This window comes from Oryza brachyantha, chromosome 6 (assembly GCF_000231095.2).
Source record: "Oryza brachyantha chromosome 6, ObraRS2, whole genome shotgun sequence".
NCBI lineage: Eukaryota > Viridiplantae > Streptophyta > Magnoliopsida > Poales > Poaceae > Oryza > Oryza brachyantha.
Window position 1 is genome coordinate 19,579,105 of NC_023168.2, and position 17,859 is coordinate 19,596,963.

Here is a 17,859-nt window from a genome sequence, read left to right on the forward strand (position 1 = left end):
CTTGTCCGCCCTTTTCCAATGCCCAATTATACGCACCGTCGAACACTAATCGAGAGATGGGGATTCATAATGTTTTTTATCTACTCAATGCAAACCTTAGGCCCACTTTCATTCCAAGGAATACATACCATCAGAAAATTTCAATCATATAGGAAAAATTCTTTAAGAAGGCTTTTAAACCAAAGCCTATAATTTCTCTTCTGTTTATACTTATAAAATAAAATTTAAATTTCTAATATTAATTTTAATTTTAGAGTTGATTATGTGGTTTTTTACACTGAAATTTATTTTTTAGTTTTATCTCCTAAATCGTTAAGAATACATGTATAAAAATTTTATTTATAAATTATTTTTCGTTTGTAAGTCTATAGCTTGGATTTTTTTTACCAACCATCACCTATGAATTGTATTCTTTTGTTTATAATTTGCTGCTGTATTATCCGATTGGGGCTATTTCCTGACGCAGCATCGATTTATCGCATGTGTTTTTTTTCCTCCTTCTTGGTGCCTAGTCCATGACAGCTGCTAGTAGCATGATGGATGGCAGCAGCGGTGTGGTCTGGAGCAGTGGCAGTGCGTCGTAGGCCCCGGCCCATCCTGTGGCTGTGCTGGTGGTGCCCTACCTACGCGCACACACACTACCATACCCGCGTCTGCTGCGTCGCTGCAGGGCGCAGCGCAGAGGCCCCAGACGAATCGAGACGCAACCCAAGCAAACGCGGCCATGGCGGAGAGAGGCAGATGCAAAGAGGAGAGGACGAGATGGGTGGGCAGGGGTCGAGAGCTCCGTCCGTCATCACGTAATTATCAGTGTTTTTGAACGGTTTCTCGTCGTAATAATTATTATGGTTAACGTGGTAAACGCGGGAGGCAAAGCAACCCCCGCTGGTTTCATGTTCAGAGCAGACAAGTGTGGAGCTATACCCTGCACTCCATACTTGGTACTAACTTATCTAAATATATAAATCAAATCATGCTATTAAGAAATAGATTTAACAAATTTTTGACGGCAGCAGAAGGAAGCCAACGGTAGGAAACACTAGGATATGAAGAACCGCTGAACTGGCCAGGACGGTGATCCGGCCGAGAGAGTGCACCAAGTGCAGAAGCGTACTACACAGAAAGCGGTGGTACAGCTTTGCTTCGAAAAGGTCGCACCACAGCAGCAGCAGATCACACACACAGTAGAGCGAGCTCTCGCGCTGCAGAAATCGCTGCCCCGCAGCCTGCAGCCTGCAGCCTGCAGCAGCGTCCACATGGGTGTCTCGCACGCCAGCACAAAAAAATAAAAAAAACGGAGATTTTTATTCTTCGGTGCCGTGGCAAGCGGCTCGTTTATTTTTTTTTCTCTCTTTGGGTATTCGTCTGCGCGAATATTTAGAGATGAGCACATGCGGCACAGTGGCTGCCCGGATCCACATCAGCAACACATCGCTCCACCCCCCTTCCCTCCTGTTTTTAAAATGAACTCTGCCCCCGGCATCTACCGTTGCTGACTCCCATGCAGATAACCACAAACAACTCATCACATCATATGGTTTCACTTCAGCATTTCAACTTCTTCACCAACTCCATTTGCCATTTGAACAGGATATCGGATGAGCCAATAGAAAGGTGAAAAGAGGATTAAACTTTGATGATGGAAGACAAAAACAAACAAAAATCGGAATATACAGTTGAAGAGAAAGAAAGAAAGAAAGAAAAAAGAAGAGTCAATTGATTAGACCTTCCATGAGGCGTCTCCAAAGAACAAACAAAATCAGTTAAAACCAAACTACAGGTAGCACTCACTGCTAGTCCAAAGTATCTCATCCCATCTCATCTCATCATGGCATCAACTTGCCTTTTCCGTGCACTCATCATACCAAACCGGTCGCAGCAAAGCAACAAACAACAACAACTAACCGGTCAAACCGAGTCAAATCACCCGCAGGATCTCGCCAGCTCGCCGCTCCACCCTTGCGGCGGCGCCGCCGTCCTCCGCCCCAGCGACGACCTCGTCCTCGCCGCCGCGCCGTCCTTCGCCGTCGACGTCTCCTTCTTGTCCTTGAAGAACCCGAACACGGGGCGCGAGCAGACCGGCACGTTGAGCACCACCGGCGCGACGCGGACGCCGGAGGAGTAGGACCGGTCGACGGCGCGGGAGCTGCGTGGCTTGGAGGAGGCGTGCAGGGTGCACGGGGAGCTGCAGCTGCGTTCCAGCCCCTGGAATACGATCTTGCCGGAGGAGTTCATGCGCGGGGAGTCCACGGAGAGGCAGCGCGGCGGCGAGGGGCGGCGGCGAGCCGGGCTGCGGCCGGCGCGGGAGGTGGTGGAGGTTGAGTGGCGGTGGGAGGAACGGACGAGGCGAATGCCGGGTGGGTTGGGGTCGGCGGCGGAGTCGAGGGAGAGGCGCGGGAACTCGTCGTGGTCGTGGCCGGAGGACGACGACGAGGAGGAGAGCGAGAAGCGGGAGGACGCGAGCGAGAGAGACGCCTCCGAGTCGGAGCTGTCGCGGAGGAGCGGCGCCGACGCGATTTCCGACGCGGAGGCGGCGGACGACCGGCCGTTGTTCCGTTGGAGCAGCAGCTTCAGCGACCTCGCCGCCGTCGAGTTCATCGCTCTCCCGGGGGTCCTCGCCGGCGCGGACGGCTGCGACGGCGATGGCTTCGGGCTCTGAGCGGCTGCTCTCTTCAGCCCGAGCAGCTCACGCCACCGGCTCGAGCAGCTGGGCGCCTTCGGAGAGAAAACGTACGGGTCGGTGGCATCGACCGCGGCGGCGGCGGCGGCCCGGAGTGGCTTCATCGGCTCCGAAGCCACCGGCATTGCCTCAGGCTGCGGCGGCCGGGGCGCCGCGGCATCCACTTCCGGCACAGCCGCCGCCTTCCGTAGCGGGAGCAGCTTCCCGTCGGCAAAAAGCTCGTCGGCCGGGAGCATGGTGGCGGAGCCCCCGAGGCTGAACTCGAAGTCGATGAAGTCCTTCGATATCGCCGGCTCCGGCGTCGCCGCCGCCGCAGGAGAAGAAGAACACACGACCACCGCGGCGGCGGCGTCCTCAGCCCCGGTGACGACGACGACATCGCGGCTGAACGAGACACGCGGGCCGAGCCACCCACCACCACCGCCACCACCGAAGGCGGCGGGCGAGGCGGCAGGCAGCAAGTTACTCGCGACGGCGGAGGCCATGGCAGGCGGTGGCTAAGCGCATCAACGGTAGTCAACAAGTGGAGGACGATGTGTATCCCGTACTCGATCTCCCTAGACTCCCGGTACGGTACTAATCCCTCTCCTTTTTATGGGCGATGCGTGCGAGACCGAGAGCTAAGACCTGAGCCGTGGTAAAGGTTTCCATATATATAAGCGGGCCATAGCATTCCTAACAGCTACTAGTAAATTTCAATTTACAGTGTCATTTCGATGATCATATAAAATATAATCTATATATCAATCTATTTATATCAGCTATCGCTCTAACAAAATATTCTTATTCTATCCTATATATAAATATATATATATTATTAATATTTTGTAACTACATGCTCTTATATTTTTATTACTCTATCTTCTTATGATTGATTATTGAGATATAAAGAGAAAAAAAAAGTAACTTCATATATGAAAAATACTCTATTTTTATATGATGAGATAGATGATCTGCTCAAATCTATTTTTTCTCTTATAAGAGCATCTCCATGAGAGGACTAATATTTTGCTATCCAAAAATTTATATTGAGTTCAGAAATATTGGATATAAAAATTACACACTCCTTCAACACAAATTAAAAAAACGAATAACTTGTATTAGAAAACCATACTTTTGTTCTAAATTTAGAATACAAGTGAGATACTTTTAGTTGCGTGTAATATTAGAAATATATTTTGTAACCTGTTAATGATATATTTTCTGATATAATTCTTAAAATTTAATTTTAGACATCTATTAAAGATGCTCTAAGTCATATTATTTATTTTTAGGATGATGACAGTATGTATACGATCTGTTGCGTTTGCTATGAGGTGGTAAAAAAAAAACTTCCTAGTGTTTGTTCGCGGAAGCAGAGTCGCACGGCGAACACAACTTCAACTGGACGCGATCTGCCCTCTGGGGGAAGGCCTTGCCGCTCCAGGTGTGCGCAGAGGCAAAGAGCGTTTCAGCTCGTCGGTTTCCGTGGGTGGGTTTCACGAGTATTTTTATTCGCAGCAACGGCACCGGCCGCATCGGTACAGCCACGGACAGGCGAGATACAGAGCGGAAAACCGTGGGGATGTGCGATGGGGGTTTTTTCGAGATGCGTTTCCCGGTTGCTACTTGGGAGCTTCTCTCATCGCCATGGAAAATCTCTTTTTGTGAGTAGAGATCTCCTGCTTGTGCTCTACTAAACAATTGCTGCCTTGTAAGACTAGTATATTTGGGAGTTCAGTTTTTGCAATGCAATACAAACTAATTGACTCTTCATTTTATTCAAAAAATTTATGATAAGTATTTTTTATTTTTATTAGATGATAAATCATAAATAGTACTTTACGTGTGACTATTCTTTTTAATTTCTTAAAAAAAATTAAATAAATTGATAATCAAACATTGGACATGTAAACTAAAAGATTAGTTTGTTTTGGGACAGACGGAGTAACTCGTACAAATTGAGCTTCATGTAGATTCAGCGATTGTCCAAGTGTCGGCATTTCGTATGAACACTTGCATTTTTTTTTTTGTTATCATTTTTCTATGCACGTACACAATATTTGATCTGCCATAGATCCATCCTTTGTATTGTACGTGAGCCCGTGAGCTTACAAGAGTAGGGAGGGAAATCGGATCAGACAAGCATTCTTTTGTTTATACGTGTAGACATCTCCCTTATGTTACTCTTCACGTACATGTGGGTTGTTTCTCCCGGCCGGGTGAACGCAGGAATCTTCCTAGCAAATGCCCATTGCTGTGAAATTACAGTACAGGATCAGGTGGGTACACCTCTACACTCTTCAGAGATTTTGGAGCCAACTGAGTGCAGCATACACAGTTTACTCGCACGGGGACAAACGATATCTATTTATTGTAGTATGCAGTAGAGGTTTAGGAGGTGACAGAGCGAGCAAAACAACAAAATGGACATGTGTGTGCATAGCTCCAAGTTGGGATTTTTTTTGAGTAGTTCAGAAACTATGGATCTTGCTGGGAGAACTCCCAAAAAGTTCCCAGATCGATTTCTGGTGCTAAAAATTTAAGGTGATGCGAACATTTAGACCCTTCTGGGAAAAAACATGAAAATAGAATAGCATGTCTACTGTATTTATAAGAAAATTGAAACATAGAAAAATCTTTAAAATGCCCGTCTGATTAACAAACAGGAGAAACACATGAAGAAAAATAAAATGAGGTGGAACTTATGATTACTTTACTTCAAAAGGTCCATATATAGGACTGTCCAGTCCATACAAATTTTAAAAGAAAATAACACGATTCTATACTTTATTTCAAAAGTGTTCGTAGAAACTTTTTCTCTATAAGTTTGAAACCCTTAAAACTTGCAGTATTTTGCGTACAAATCATATTGCGTGACACTGATACTGGTTTCCTTGTTGATGATGACGCGGGATTAGCCAGCATCACGTCCGTTTTTTACGGAGCATTTAACTTTTTGTCACTTTTAGAAATAGCACATAACATATTTGTTACCCGCTGTCTATGACACGTGGGCCTTTATGTGTCTATGATATGTGAGACCAGTGACAAATATATTAGTGTCATTTATAAGAGTGGCAAAATGTTAATTATTCTGTTTTTTACAGCCGCCGGTGCGTTTTCCGATAGATTAGCTCCGAGCTTCGTTAACTAACGGCTCGCCCACACCGCAATACAAGAGTAGTGGATGAGTTGCATGCTCTCCAACACGTTGACCACCCCGCTCCCGAGACCGCGCGGTCGCCGGTGCAACCACCTCGATCACCCGTGCCATGCAGCACGGCGAGCACTCCGAGCCCGGTCGGCGAGCGCCGGGCCTGCCTTTACGTCCACGGCCAACCAACTCGCCGGGGACCAAGACGAGGGGGGGGCGGGGGGGGCTTTGACCGCGCGCGCACGGCGAACAGTGAAAGCTCGCCGGCCGGCGGGGGGACCACGGCCTTTCCGGCGAGCGAGGAAAGCAAGCATAATCTCACCGGCGGAAAGACCGGTTTTGCCCCTGCGGCTGCCGGTGCCGGAGTATGGTTGGTACGGCTGCGGACGGGTCGATAGGTAGGCGGAATCTAGCGAAAGGGCGTACGACGACGAGCATGTCTCTGACGCGACCGCACACACATCCATCTCTCTGTCGCCTTCACTACGGTGTGGTGCTACGTACGGATGCGAGCCCCTGATCCGTACTCCAGTCCGTAGCTACGCTGCGCATGAAAGTGCTCCGTAGTAGTATTTCTCTAGTCATACCCGTAATCCGGAGAGTTTAAGACTGTGATACCAGCTCTTTCTCATAATTTGGAAAAAAAAAGTGTTTTTCAGCTTTTGTTTTATAGTTTACTTTTTAAATTTTATAACTATTTATTTTTATAAGTTGAGTATTGTTTGTGAGATTTTTTGACTCGTGGAGAAGTTGTAATGTCAAAATCTCTTCTAAAAAGAGCCCTAGTATTACACAAGCCTTCATCCTCTTAAGATATATTGTCTTTGTACTTAAATTTTTGACGCCGTTGACTTGTTTATGCATGTTTGATCATTTATTTTATTCAAAAAAAATTATATAATTATTAATTATTTTTTATATCATTTTACTTATTGTTAAGTATATTTTTATGCATATATATAGTTTTATATATTTTAAACAAATAAATAAGACGAATGGTCAAAGGTGTATAAAAAAGTCAGCGTCAAACATTGGGACAGAGGGAGTATACACATATTTTAAAAATTACATTGTCATGTTTTGTTTATGCGAAGTAGTGATAAAAATACATAATATAAATTTATAATCAGCTGTGACAAAGACTCCAACACATTGTACGTATCAGATGTTAGCGGTTAATAAAAGATTGTTTTAAGCTAATTAACACCTAATCCTTGTATTGACCCTGCCCTTAATAGAGTAGTGGGCAGTCCAGTGCATTTTCCTTCGGCAATCGTGATCTTTATCTAAACAGTAACAACTCGTGCCTAATGTAATCTCACCATGCTAGCACTTGCATTAACATGTTCTTCTCTCCTCGTGATAAATGGAATCCCTGGCTCGCTGCTCCTGCTAACACTTGCAGGCAGCGAAAATAGCCGTTGGGCGCTGGCAGTGGAGTGTGCATACACAGCATGTGCAAGGCGCCAAAAAGGCTGTCACTCTTTCGGCCGCAGCAATAAACAAACTGAGCTGGCAAGGCATGCAGGGCCATGCAGAGAGGATAACGCTCGCCCGTGTCCGCTTCGCCGGCGGTCGCGTCCACGACGGGAGAGGCGATGGCCGACGGCTCGATCGGCGCCGGTGGGTGGGGGCGCAGGATTCCTGACCCGACTGAGCCAGCCGGCCGGCCGGTCAAAAAGGCTTCCGTGCACGTCTCCGGCCGCCGCCGCAGCGCTGGCCGGCCTGCAGTTGCTGCAGCCGGCCGGCCCCCGGCACGGGCACGGGAATCCACATTGACCGCCTACTGCGCTTCCCGGGCCGGCGAAGTGGAGAACGACACCGGCCGGCCGGCGTGAGGACTCGCTTCGGCCCCGCGGGTTACCCGGGGACCTCGACGGGACACCGCACCGATGGGATGCGTGCATGTTGAGGTCGCATGCATGACCGTAAAAACGACGGGTTCATTTTTTAGTTCTTAAAAGACAAGTTAAACGACATATTTAAAACGAAAAATATGAATAAAATATTTATATACATGTTTATAACTATCTAAAAACTAAAAACTATATTAAAAACTGCAAACCTCAAAATCAGCTATATTTTAGCTTATAAGCATAAACAAAATCTAAAAAATAGGGCACACACTGGTTACGTCGGAAATCACATATTTATGTATGCAATATGATGGTAAACTATTCTTTTTAGAAAACAAATTATATATATGGCTACGTATAGAAGGATAAAAGTCGAATGGACTTCTATAAATACGATCGTCCTAGTCTTTTCATTTTGCTTATGATTATACGCTAATATTTAAATTTTTAACTTTAAATATAGACTAAATTAGAGGGTTCCTATCGTGATTTATTTTTTGCTCTTGACTTTTAACTTGCCAAGAACACGTATATAAAACTTTTATTTAAAACGGTTTTTATTTGTAAATAAGCCAAACGATTATCCCCGGTGGTCGGTTGATCGGGAATTTTCATCACCCAACACAGCGCGCGGGCGGTGTGAGGTGGCTTTGGTTTCGTCGGCCGCGGTGTGTCGTCTTGGCTACCCCTCCCTCCTAGCATCCCATCCGACCATGCCGTCGACATGCTCTTTTCAAAAGGGAAAAAAGAAATTAAAAAGGGAATGGTTAGCAATGCTGCATGCTGTGATATTAAAAATTAAGTGCTCACATTGTTTCATATTATATGACCATTTAGTCAGGCCTAGATTTATCTATTGATCAGTATATATGTCTAGATTTATTAGTGTATGTGTAAATTTAGGGAACATTATCAAGTAGTACTTGTAATCCCATCAGAATTAGAATTGTTTGTCTTTTAGAATGGAGGAAGTAGATTGTAGATATCTACGCACATCGTATATATGTGTATCTTGTACAATGATTAGTTGTTTATATGTTTGAGGAATACTACGTTTTGTCACTAACAATCAATAAAATTTACAAATTACCATGGTTGAATACGAGTTTTATACGGAAATAGGTTCCTACGAGCGTCTTTTTCCTTCTCTTTTACCATCGCTATTAGCCTTGTTGTCAAGTGCACTCCATTAGGCCTCATGCAAAAAGTTCATTTACCATTTAAACATATGAAGTTACTTCCAAGGCCAGGATACACTTTTACGAGTAAAGTGGTATTTTTGCATGGGGGAAGAAAAAAAAAGTAAAGACATGGATCAGGAACAGTAGAGTAACTTTCATTCATCACACTCCACTGCACCACCGCAAAAAAACCATCAATTAGATGTAATTGGTGCTCCCTCCGTTTTTTCCGACGCCGATAAATTTTTATTTACGTTTGACCCTTCGCCATATTTAAAAATCTTGTCCAAATATACAAAATTATAAATCATACTTAAAATTACTTTAGTAATAAATCAAATCATAATAAAATAGTTAATAATTATATAATTTTTTTAAATAAGACGAAGTGACAAACGTAGATAAAAAGTCAACGACGTCAAAAAAATATGAGGGACTATGTTATTATGTCATAACCAATTCTTACATTAATTCTCAATACTCTTTATATTCTCTTTGATTACGCATGAGGGACTGGATACACGTAACTCGTACCTCAATGAGCCGTAAAATTTGTTTAATTAATTTAATTGGACCAATTACCCAATTAAATATAACATGATCTACGTATTTTTGCTCAACCAATCCCAATTTATACACAAAACTACGGCTAGGCCACTAAGCACTGACATATACCACTACATTTTCTCACCGAAACCCACAATTGGTTGGCAAAAAATTGTAAGGGCCTCAACTTTTCGTTTTTGCATATAATTATAAGCGAAAATTTAAATATTCACTTCAAACTTAAAAGTTGATTATGGTTTTTTTATCATAGTTTATTTTTAGCTTTTGCTAGAACCCTAAGAATATATACTTCTTTTGGTTTCAAATAATTGTCACTGCTACTATTCACTTTGGAACTTAGATAACTCGTTTTTTTTTTTTTTGCAAAAGATTAATACTACTTAGAAGTTAGCCATAATAGTATTGTGTATTATGCGCCGATATAAATATATATATTTCATCAATTACAAACTAAACATTTAAAAATTATTAATGGTTAAAATTAAAATATCTATAGTCAAAATGACAGGTATTTAAAACCAGGTGCAGTAGTGCGCGTGTGTATATATATATATATATATATAAGTTTTATCTACAAACTTTGCAAATATGTCATTTGGGCAAGGACCCAGTATAAAAGAATCAGTACGATCAAACCGAGTAGTCCAAACTGAACTGGCCGTTTGGGGTTTGGTAGCACTGGTACATGAATACAGAAGCTATGGTGGCATATAAAACCCGGGGTGTATGCACCTACCTTTTGGCGACCGGCATGTTTAAAATAACTCTCACGGCCTTGTGCAACATGAGCAAAGCTGTTGAATCCTCTGCATGTGTCTCACCTGTACACTATCTTTCATCTGTGTCCACCTGCTGCATCTAGCCACAAACACACCCAATTCCTTTTTTTTTTCTTTTTTTCTTTTTTTTTCTCTCACAACCATGTGATCTTTGTGGTAAAAGAAAGAAGAAAAAGAGATGCTTTAGGTTTGACCCACTGCCTCACAAAAAGGACAAGCACACTTTTAGGACTGCAGAACATGGATGTATCATGCACTAATCTCTTTACTTGATACCCATGTCTCTTATCTGAAACCCTCATCAAAATTGCCATAATAATATTTTTGGCCCTCTTTTTCTCAAACTCTCATCTCCCCTGCTTGCCTTTTCAAAAGGCAGACCACAAAGCACAGAGAGGATATGTATAGATAAAAGAACATTAAACAACAAACAGTACTTTCCTTTTCTGAGGTCCATCTGTTAGCCTATTACTGATAATATGCCAAATAACATATTAACAACAAAAATAATTTATAGTTAGATTTTTATATTTATGTTCGGAGCGACTTAAACAACAATGGTGAAAATCACAATAAAAATCTACAAAATTAAGTTCTAGAACTCAAGTTTTGGTAATGGCATATACGTCTTAAAGAAAAAAGATTGCACCCTTCCAGCCTCATTATTTTGCTTATACTTATGTTGATAAACTAAAATTTAAAAATTTAACCTAAAATTTAGAGTTGATTTTGGAGATTTTTTTATCATAGTTTATTTCTCAGCATTTGCTTTTAGATAACTAAGAAACGTATATAAAAAATTTGTTTATAAATTATTGTTCGTTTACAAATATGTTGCTTGGGCTTTTCCCAAAAACCATGGTGACTCCCTCCGTCTCCGGAGCCAATTCAGGTTAACCAACATGATCGTTTCATCCCAACTGCGATGACGATGCCGTGTATGCGATTGGGAACCTACTCTACCATTACATTACCATTCCCATCATGTGCCCCCCAAATTCCCCGAACGTTTGCACGTTAAGTAAACAAGAGATCCACATGTAAGCAAGAACCTTTTGACTGATCAACAACACAACACAACACAACACATACAAGATTAAAGACTGGTGATATATATGTACAGAGCGGTTTGATGAGGCTACAGCCATAGTCGTCAAAGTAATATCAAGTATTATTGAACTGCTTGATTCAGTGTCCTGTGACTGTGAGTCTCTATTTCTTTTTTCCCTGTCTGGATTCTGACCAGCTCGTATAGTATAATATAGTATAGTATACTTCAGTATAGTAGGAGTATAGAGTAGTACGCCTAGGTGAGTAGGCTAGGTATCCAGTGGTCACTGGATATATCACTGTAGCCATCTAAGCCATGTGATGGATCCATGGAGAGAACTGTTCATCACTGGCCCTGAACCTGAAGCCCTCTCTGCCAAGCGTACAGACAGACAGCTGTGCTGCTATGCTGATCACTTCCTTGGCTGGCTGGCGCCGATCAATCCGATTTCATCTCTTCTTCTTCTTCCTCCTACTATCATTTCTTTTTTCATCTCTGCTAACCAAGTTGCAAAGCTGCTAACCAAGATCATCGCATCTGAATTTGCCATCAACCCATGCATGCTTGCCACGAGCACAGAAAAACACTAGCACACTTGCCAGTTTGCCCATCAAGATCACTCGCTTGCAAAGCTTGCAAAGTAGGAGTAGTAGCCATTGATCGATCAAGTGACATCTTTCAGACGGATCAAAAATTCAGAGATTCAGAGAGAGGAGGGCCTGTGGAAGATTCAGACTGTTTGATCCAAGCTGACAGGGTGGTCCCTCTGGTGCCTCCATTTCTGCGGATCTGGCATGTGATGACATCCAATAGGAAAACCATGGCTGCGTGCAAAGTATTGGATCTCACATGCAAATGGATGGATCAATGCAGATGCATCAGCCACACCCTGTTAACAGATACAGTGCCAATCATGAGGGCTCTGAAGTTTAACTTGGCCAGCGATTTCGCAGGCGAGAAAGACAAACCCTGGTTAATTTTTTATTTTTTTATCGCCGATGGAGAACAGTGTTATGTCCCCTGGAAAAAAAATTCTGTCGACCGCTGGAGGAAAAAAAAAACAGTGTTATATGACTATAGCCCTGTTTTGGATAACTTGTACTATGTAGCGGTTGCGTTTTCTTTTAGAATCTGTCCATTGTTTCTCAGCTACCATGAAAGTTAAATTCTAAAACTTAATTTTGGATAGAACTTTATGACTTTTTTTATCCTGATTTATTTTATAACTTTTATCTTTTAGTCTATATGCAATACATATGTATATAAAAGTTTTACTCATAAATTATTTTTTATTTGCAAAAACATTCTTTCGCTCATCCAAAACGAGAATTGACGAGAGCCTATTGCTCTTCCAACGTTTCAAATCCTACAAATTCATATCTATATACTCCCTCTGTTTTATATTATAAAATTTTCTAGATCTGTTTAGATTCATCTATATATCCATGTATATATTAATATATGTGTCTAGATCATTAGCATATATATGAATGTACGTAAGGTCAGAAAGTTTTATAATATGGAACGGAAGAATTATAACCTAATAAAAGGATCAGAAACTAAAAAAAACCCATTATTTTAGGATTACCACCGACTATTTTTATTTTTCATAATCTTCATCTCCGCGAAAAGGATTCTCTCTATCCCAACTAATACTCTGGCAGCTGCAGTACTGGCACAGGACTGTAATTTTTTTCTCCATTCCTTCTCTTCCGGCAGGCTAATAATCTGCTGCTACTACGTAACAGTACTGTTACTAGTACCAGTTCTGTTGTGTTTCGTACGTTCTACTACTGCCTGTGCGTCAGTCGCCGTCGTTGTGGCAGCAGCAGGAGCAGGACAGTTGCCGGCCACCGTGCGCGCGATCGGGAGGTGATCGACATATTCATAAATAAAAAATAATTTATAAATAGAAGATTAATTGATGTTTTTAGTGATCTAAAAAGTAAATTATAATAAAAATTGTTAAAATTAACTCTAAAATTAACTTAAAATTTATCAAATAGAACATAAACACGCAGCGAAAAGATCGGCAACCGGTGTTGGGGTGGCCGCTGTTCGTGCTTCGCTGCTACTGGTTTGTGCTGTTCTCCTGGTTTTGTCATGTCAGCAATAGATACACCAATCATCCACGTAGTAATGTTTGCAGGACTTTTTTTTAAAAAAAACAAGAAGTAAATGTGTGTTGCTCTTTGTTTGTATTATAAGATTTACATGAAAACCATAAACCTCGATACATGTATAAAAATATATATCGATATTTGAATAAATCTAGATAGAACAAAAATATATTATAATATAAAACAGAGGGAGTAGATTTAAGGTTAGTAAGAACGACTTTGTTGGCATCAATAAATATGGAGTGAATTAGTGTGAGGATACGTAGAGGTAATATTGGAAGAAATTTGAATGAGAAGTGGTGAATAACATAAGAATTATTATAAATAGGGCTAGAAATGATCATGTCGTGGACCAAAGTTTGAAGTGGAAACTTTTATATTTGGAACTGAGGTACTAGTATTGTAGCGATTTCTCACGTATCTCTTGGAGAGAGAAGCCTCGTTCGGATTGAATGAAAGACAAATTATTTAGATTCTGAAGGATCAATTCCACAAACGACGTTGAATGAAATATTGGTAAAACAAAGGGACGTTTTTTTCTACAAGTTTAGAGAGAGAAAATAATTAAAATTTGTATCCACCTAAACCCCTTCGAAAACGTGAATGTATTTGTATTCATTCGCCTTTTCTGTTCCAATCGATTGAAATTTGTTCAAACCGAACAAGAGAATCTTAGTTGCGCTCACACGTCATGTAGCCAAAAAAAAAAAAAATCCAGGACTGTCATTTGTCAAGATGAGCCCATGGCAGTGGCTTTCATATTTGGGCCTCCAACTCCTCATTAGGCCCAGCCCATTACAGTAAGAGTGGGACATGAGGCCCAGAAAAGTTGCACTTGGTCCATGCTGCTGGACGGCTGGACTAGCACGTTGCTTGGATGCTCTCTCTCAAAGAAAAAAAAAAAAAGGCAAATTGCTTGGATTTGACTAGGCCAAAAAAAAAAAGCCACAGTTCTACAAGTTAAGATATGTCCTGATCACTGATCACCCGTTACTACTTAGTACCCTCGTCTTTACGGGTTATTGGTGGAAAAAATCAGTTGGTATATTTATAAACAGAAAATAATCTATAAATAAAAATTTTATATACGTGTTCGTATCAATCTAAAAGTCAAAGCTGAAAAATAAAATTCAGGAAAAAACAAATCTGAAATTAACCTTAAATTTATGGTTGAAAATTTAAATTTTGGATTATAATGGGGCTGATGACCTCTTCGGAACATCGTAGTCTATACGATTTTCACGGAAACCAGTTCATTCCATCTAATTTTCTTTGAAAATCCTCCAAACCAAACCAAGAGACCTGATTCTTTTTATCTTGGATCTATCTAATCACTCATTACTGCCATGATTGTGTCACCCTTGTGTTGAAAATGGACGAGGACAACAACATTTCATCCCGTCAGATAACAACAGGCGAGTTCTTTTTATTCCCTCTCTTTCAATCAAGCGGTGCAACATTTCAATTTTACCATTTAAAAATTTGGAGTTGAATTTCAGATTTTTTCCACTGAGGTTTATTTTCCAGCATTGGCTTTAAGATCGTTAAGAATTAATATATAAAAAAAATTTACAAATATATCGTTTGACTTTTTCCATAAAAATACAAACCATCACCATGTACCTCTTCCTAACTGTTCCACATACGTGTGGCGACAATCAGTAGTCAATTTCCTGGTTACCCACACTAACAAGAGCTGAGCACCTAAACCCTAGAAGCTGTTCATCACAAGATGCTAGTTTTAGCTAGCTACCTCTTTCGTGCAGCCATTGCCATTGATTGATCGATCGATCGATCGCTCTTGGACACACGCGATCGATCGAGCTGTTGCCGTGCTGCAACAGTGCGACTGATCGAGATCGATCGATCGATTTATTCTTCCACTGATACTGTTGCATGGATGCATGCGTCCATGGCGATCGAACAGCTCTTCGCCAAACCTGTGCCAGTCTGATCTGCACTTTTGTCGCATCTTGGATCTTAAGTCTGAACCCTGCATGCTCGATCGGCCATGGAGGAAAGCCTGAATATCTCCATAATTATAATCTGCCAATGATTGAGGTAGAAGAAATTTTTTTTTGGCATGCATTAGTACTTGCCTACTTGGTTATAGTTACTTACTACTACTACCTATCAAAGAAGAGGACTTGTTCTTCACACTTCCTTGAATGAAATCCAGTAGTCATATTATAGGTGTAGTGTTTGCAGAATTGCAGCCAGTAATGCTTACCAGGTAGAGGACATAGAATAGCATCTTGAGAAGAAGCAATTAAGAAAAGAAATAGAATTGTGATGTCAACTGATAAGTACTACTTTTGATAAGTTTTCTTGTGAATTGATGGGATTGAGTAGTTCTAAGTACCTAACACTAAGATCTTTTCACTGTTTCACACGTAGGGGTTAGGGAGACAAATCGTGGTGACTTGCTGATTGATTTATTCTTCAGTACTACTCACCTTGTTAAATATTGTTTGCACGGGTGTGTAAAGTCTCTCAATCATAGCTAAGAACCCTAATACCCCGGCTGATCGCAAGAAATGCCGGCCAAGACTACTCTTGCTGTTTTTGTTTATTTTGACAAATCAAGCCTCTGAATGACCTCAACATGTGCCAAATTTCTCTCTCTGTTTTTTTCTTCTTCTTCAGAGAAAAGAAACAGAGAAGTGATCTCACACATTACAGGATTAGGTGGCCTGCAATCCTCTTTCTACCAATAAATGCCTTGTTTCTTTTAGTCAGTGCACGAATGCAACATTGATTATGCACACAGGTTGCAACTTGGAGAGCTGAAGCTTTCAGTTCTTTTCGTGTGGCAGGCAAGTCTGCAAATTGGGATCAGTTCAGTGATCAGATTCTTCTGGACATATTCAGGTTTCCCTGTTGCAAAGTGTCTTTGTTCCTTCTGTTTCCTGAAGACTAAATTGATGTGTACCAGTATTGCTGCTTAATTGTAACCACTCAAGCATGAGACTTAAGCATGTATTTGTTGACACACAATACCTCTCAAATTCTTTCTAGTACTCAAATTGGATTTCCGTATACAGGTACACTTTTCCTGTCAGCATATGTACAGTTTTGCACGCCCTATATTTCTCTTTCTGGTCTTCAATTCTTTCCGCCAAGAGCTAAAAATGGCTTTTTTTTAGGGAACGCAATTCCATCAAGAACTTGTCATGGTGAAGCTTCAGATTGAATACCAGAAATCAGAAGAATTTCAGGCTTTTGGTCTCTCAGAAACGTATCATTGGAGCTGGTCTCCTGCGTAGGTAACAGTCGTTATCTATTTCATTGCACCAGTACAAAAAGATATAATCAAGGTGCCCTTGGAGGATGAAGGTTTGTCCAACTCACAATTGGATAATACTGGTAGAGAGTGATACATGTATGATTAGGATAATAATAATAATTATGACAGTCCACTTCAGCTCACAGAAGACTTTTTCAGATAGAGAATTGGTTTTGTCATATCATAGTACACTTCAATATTAAGAAAAGGGCCAATATACTATCCTTGCAATAACCATCAGTTGATCACACAAATCTTGAGCTATGTTTTGGCACCAATCCTGGCCTCTAGCATTATACAGCTTCATAATAAAAAATGTCTGAATGCGGCTTAAGGATAAGTATTCAGAAACAGGAGGAGGTTTGGCAGTATTGTTGAGTTTATTTTTTCTTAGAAAAGAATTCTCTGAGAGCATTCTGTTGCTCTCTTGCATTTTCATGCCCTGTTGCCTGTTGCTGAAAGGGATGTATGTTTGCTATCTTCATTCGACCTGAATAATTCATCCCTAGCTCAAACAGAAACTGACCTTGTAAGGTCAGAAAAAAAGATTATGCAAAGTAAGAAAGAGAATTAAATGAATAATCTGCTAATCTGTGGATGAATATTCAGAATGACAATTAATTTTATATACATATGGCTCTCATTCATATACAGTTTCACACAGAGACACACACACGTATGTCCATACGTGTGTGTATGCCCACCTAACTACATTGACTCTTATTTGCAGGCTCCATTTGTCCAAAATACTTGTATACATTCACCAAATGATTCTCTGTTCATTCGCCTTATCATTTGTGATCAGCCAACCAACAAAATTTTAATTGGTGGATGAAGAACGTGTAGGTGAGCCCTTCCTGTGCATGAACAATAACCCTTTGATGGTGCCACAAATCATACAAAACAACAAATTGCAAACTGTCTTGTCCACATGCTTAAATGCTACTACTAATATCTAGTGAGTGGTGATTGGATGCTTTCATCTAGTCTCATCAGATGTGAGGGTTTAATTCACATCAGCTGTTCTCAAGCTTTAATTCAGAACAGATCAGCTTGCCTGATGACAAAATCACACCCAAAAAAAAAAAAATCTTGTGCTAGCAGCCATTGGAACAAGTCAGTAGAACTACATTTTGTCATCAAGAAGAGAGATCATCAGTAGTAAGGAAATGTTTTATGCCTGCATTTTGGTCAAAGGACGCA

The 17,859-nt window shown here is 41.2% G+C and overlaps 1 protein-coding gene across 1 annotated transcript; it reads right to left on the bottom strand.

The window, feature by feature from the left end:
* Positions 1-1,543: 1,543 nt before the first annotated feature.
* LOC102709748 (putative protein TPRXL) lies at positions 1,544-3,225 on the bottom strand. Its single transcript, XM_040525481.1, has one exon. It carries the CDS (start codon positions 3,163-3,165, stop codon positions 1,924-1,926), a length of 1,242 nt encoding a protein of 413 aa, XP_040381415.1. The 5' UTR covers positions 3,166-3,225; the 3' UTR covers positions 1,544-1,923.
* Positions 3,226-17,859: the final 14,634 nt, after the last annotated feature.

Coding starts and splice junctions, on each gene's coding strand:
- LOC102709748 (XM_040525481.1), bottom strand. CDS start 3,165: ATGGCCTCCGCCGTCGCGAGTAACTTGCTGCCTGCCGCCTCGCCCGCC.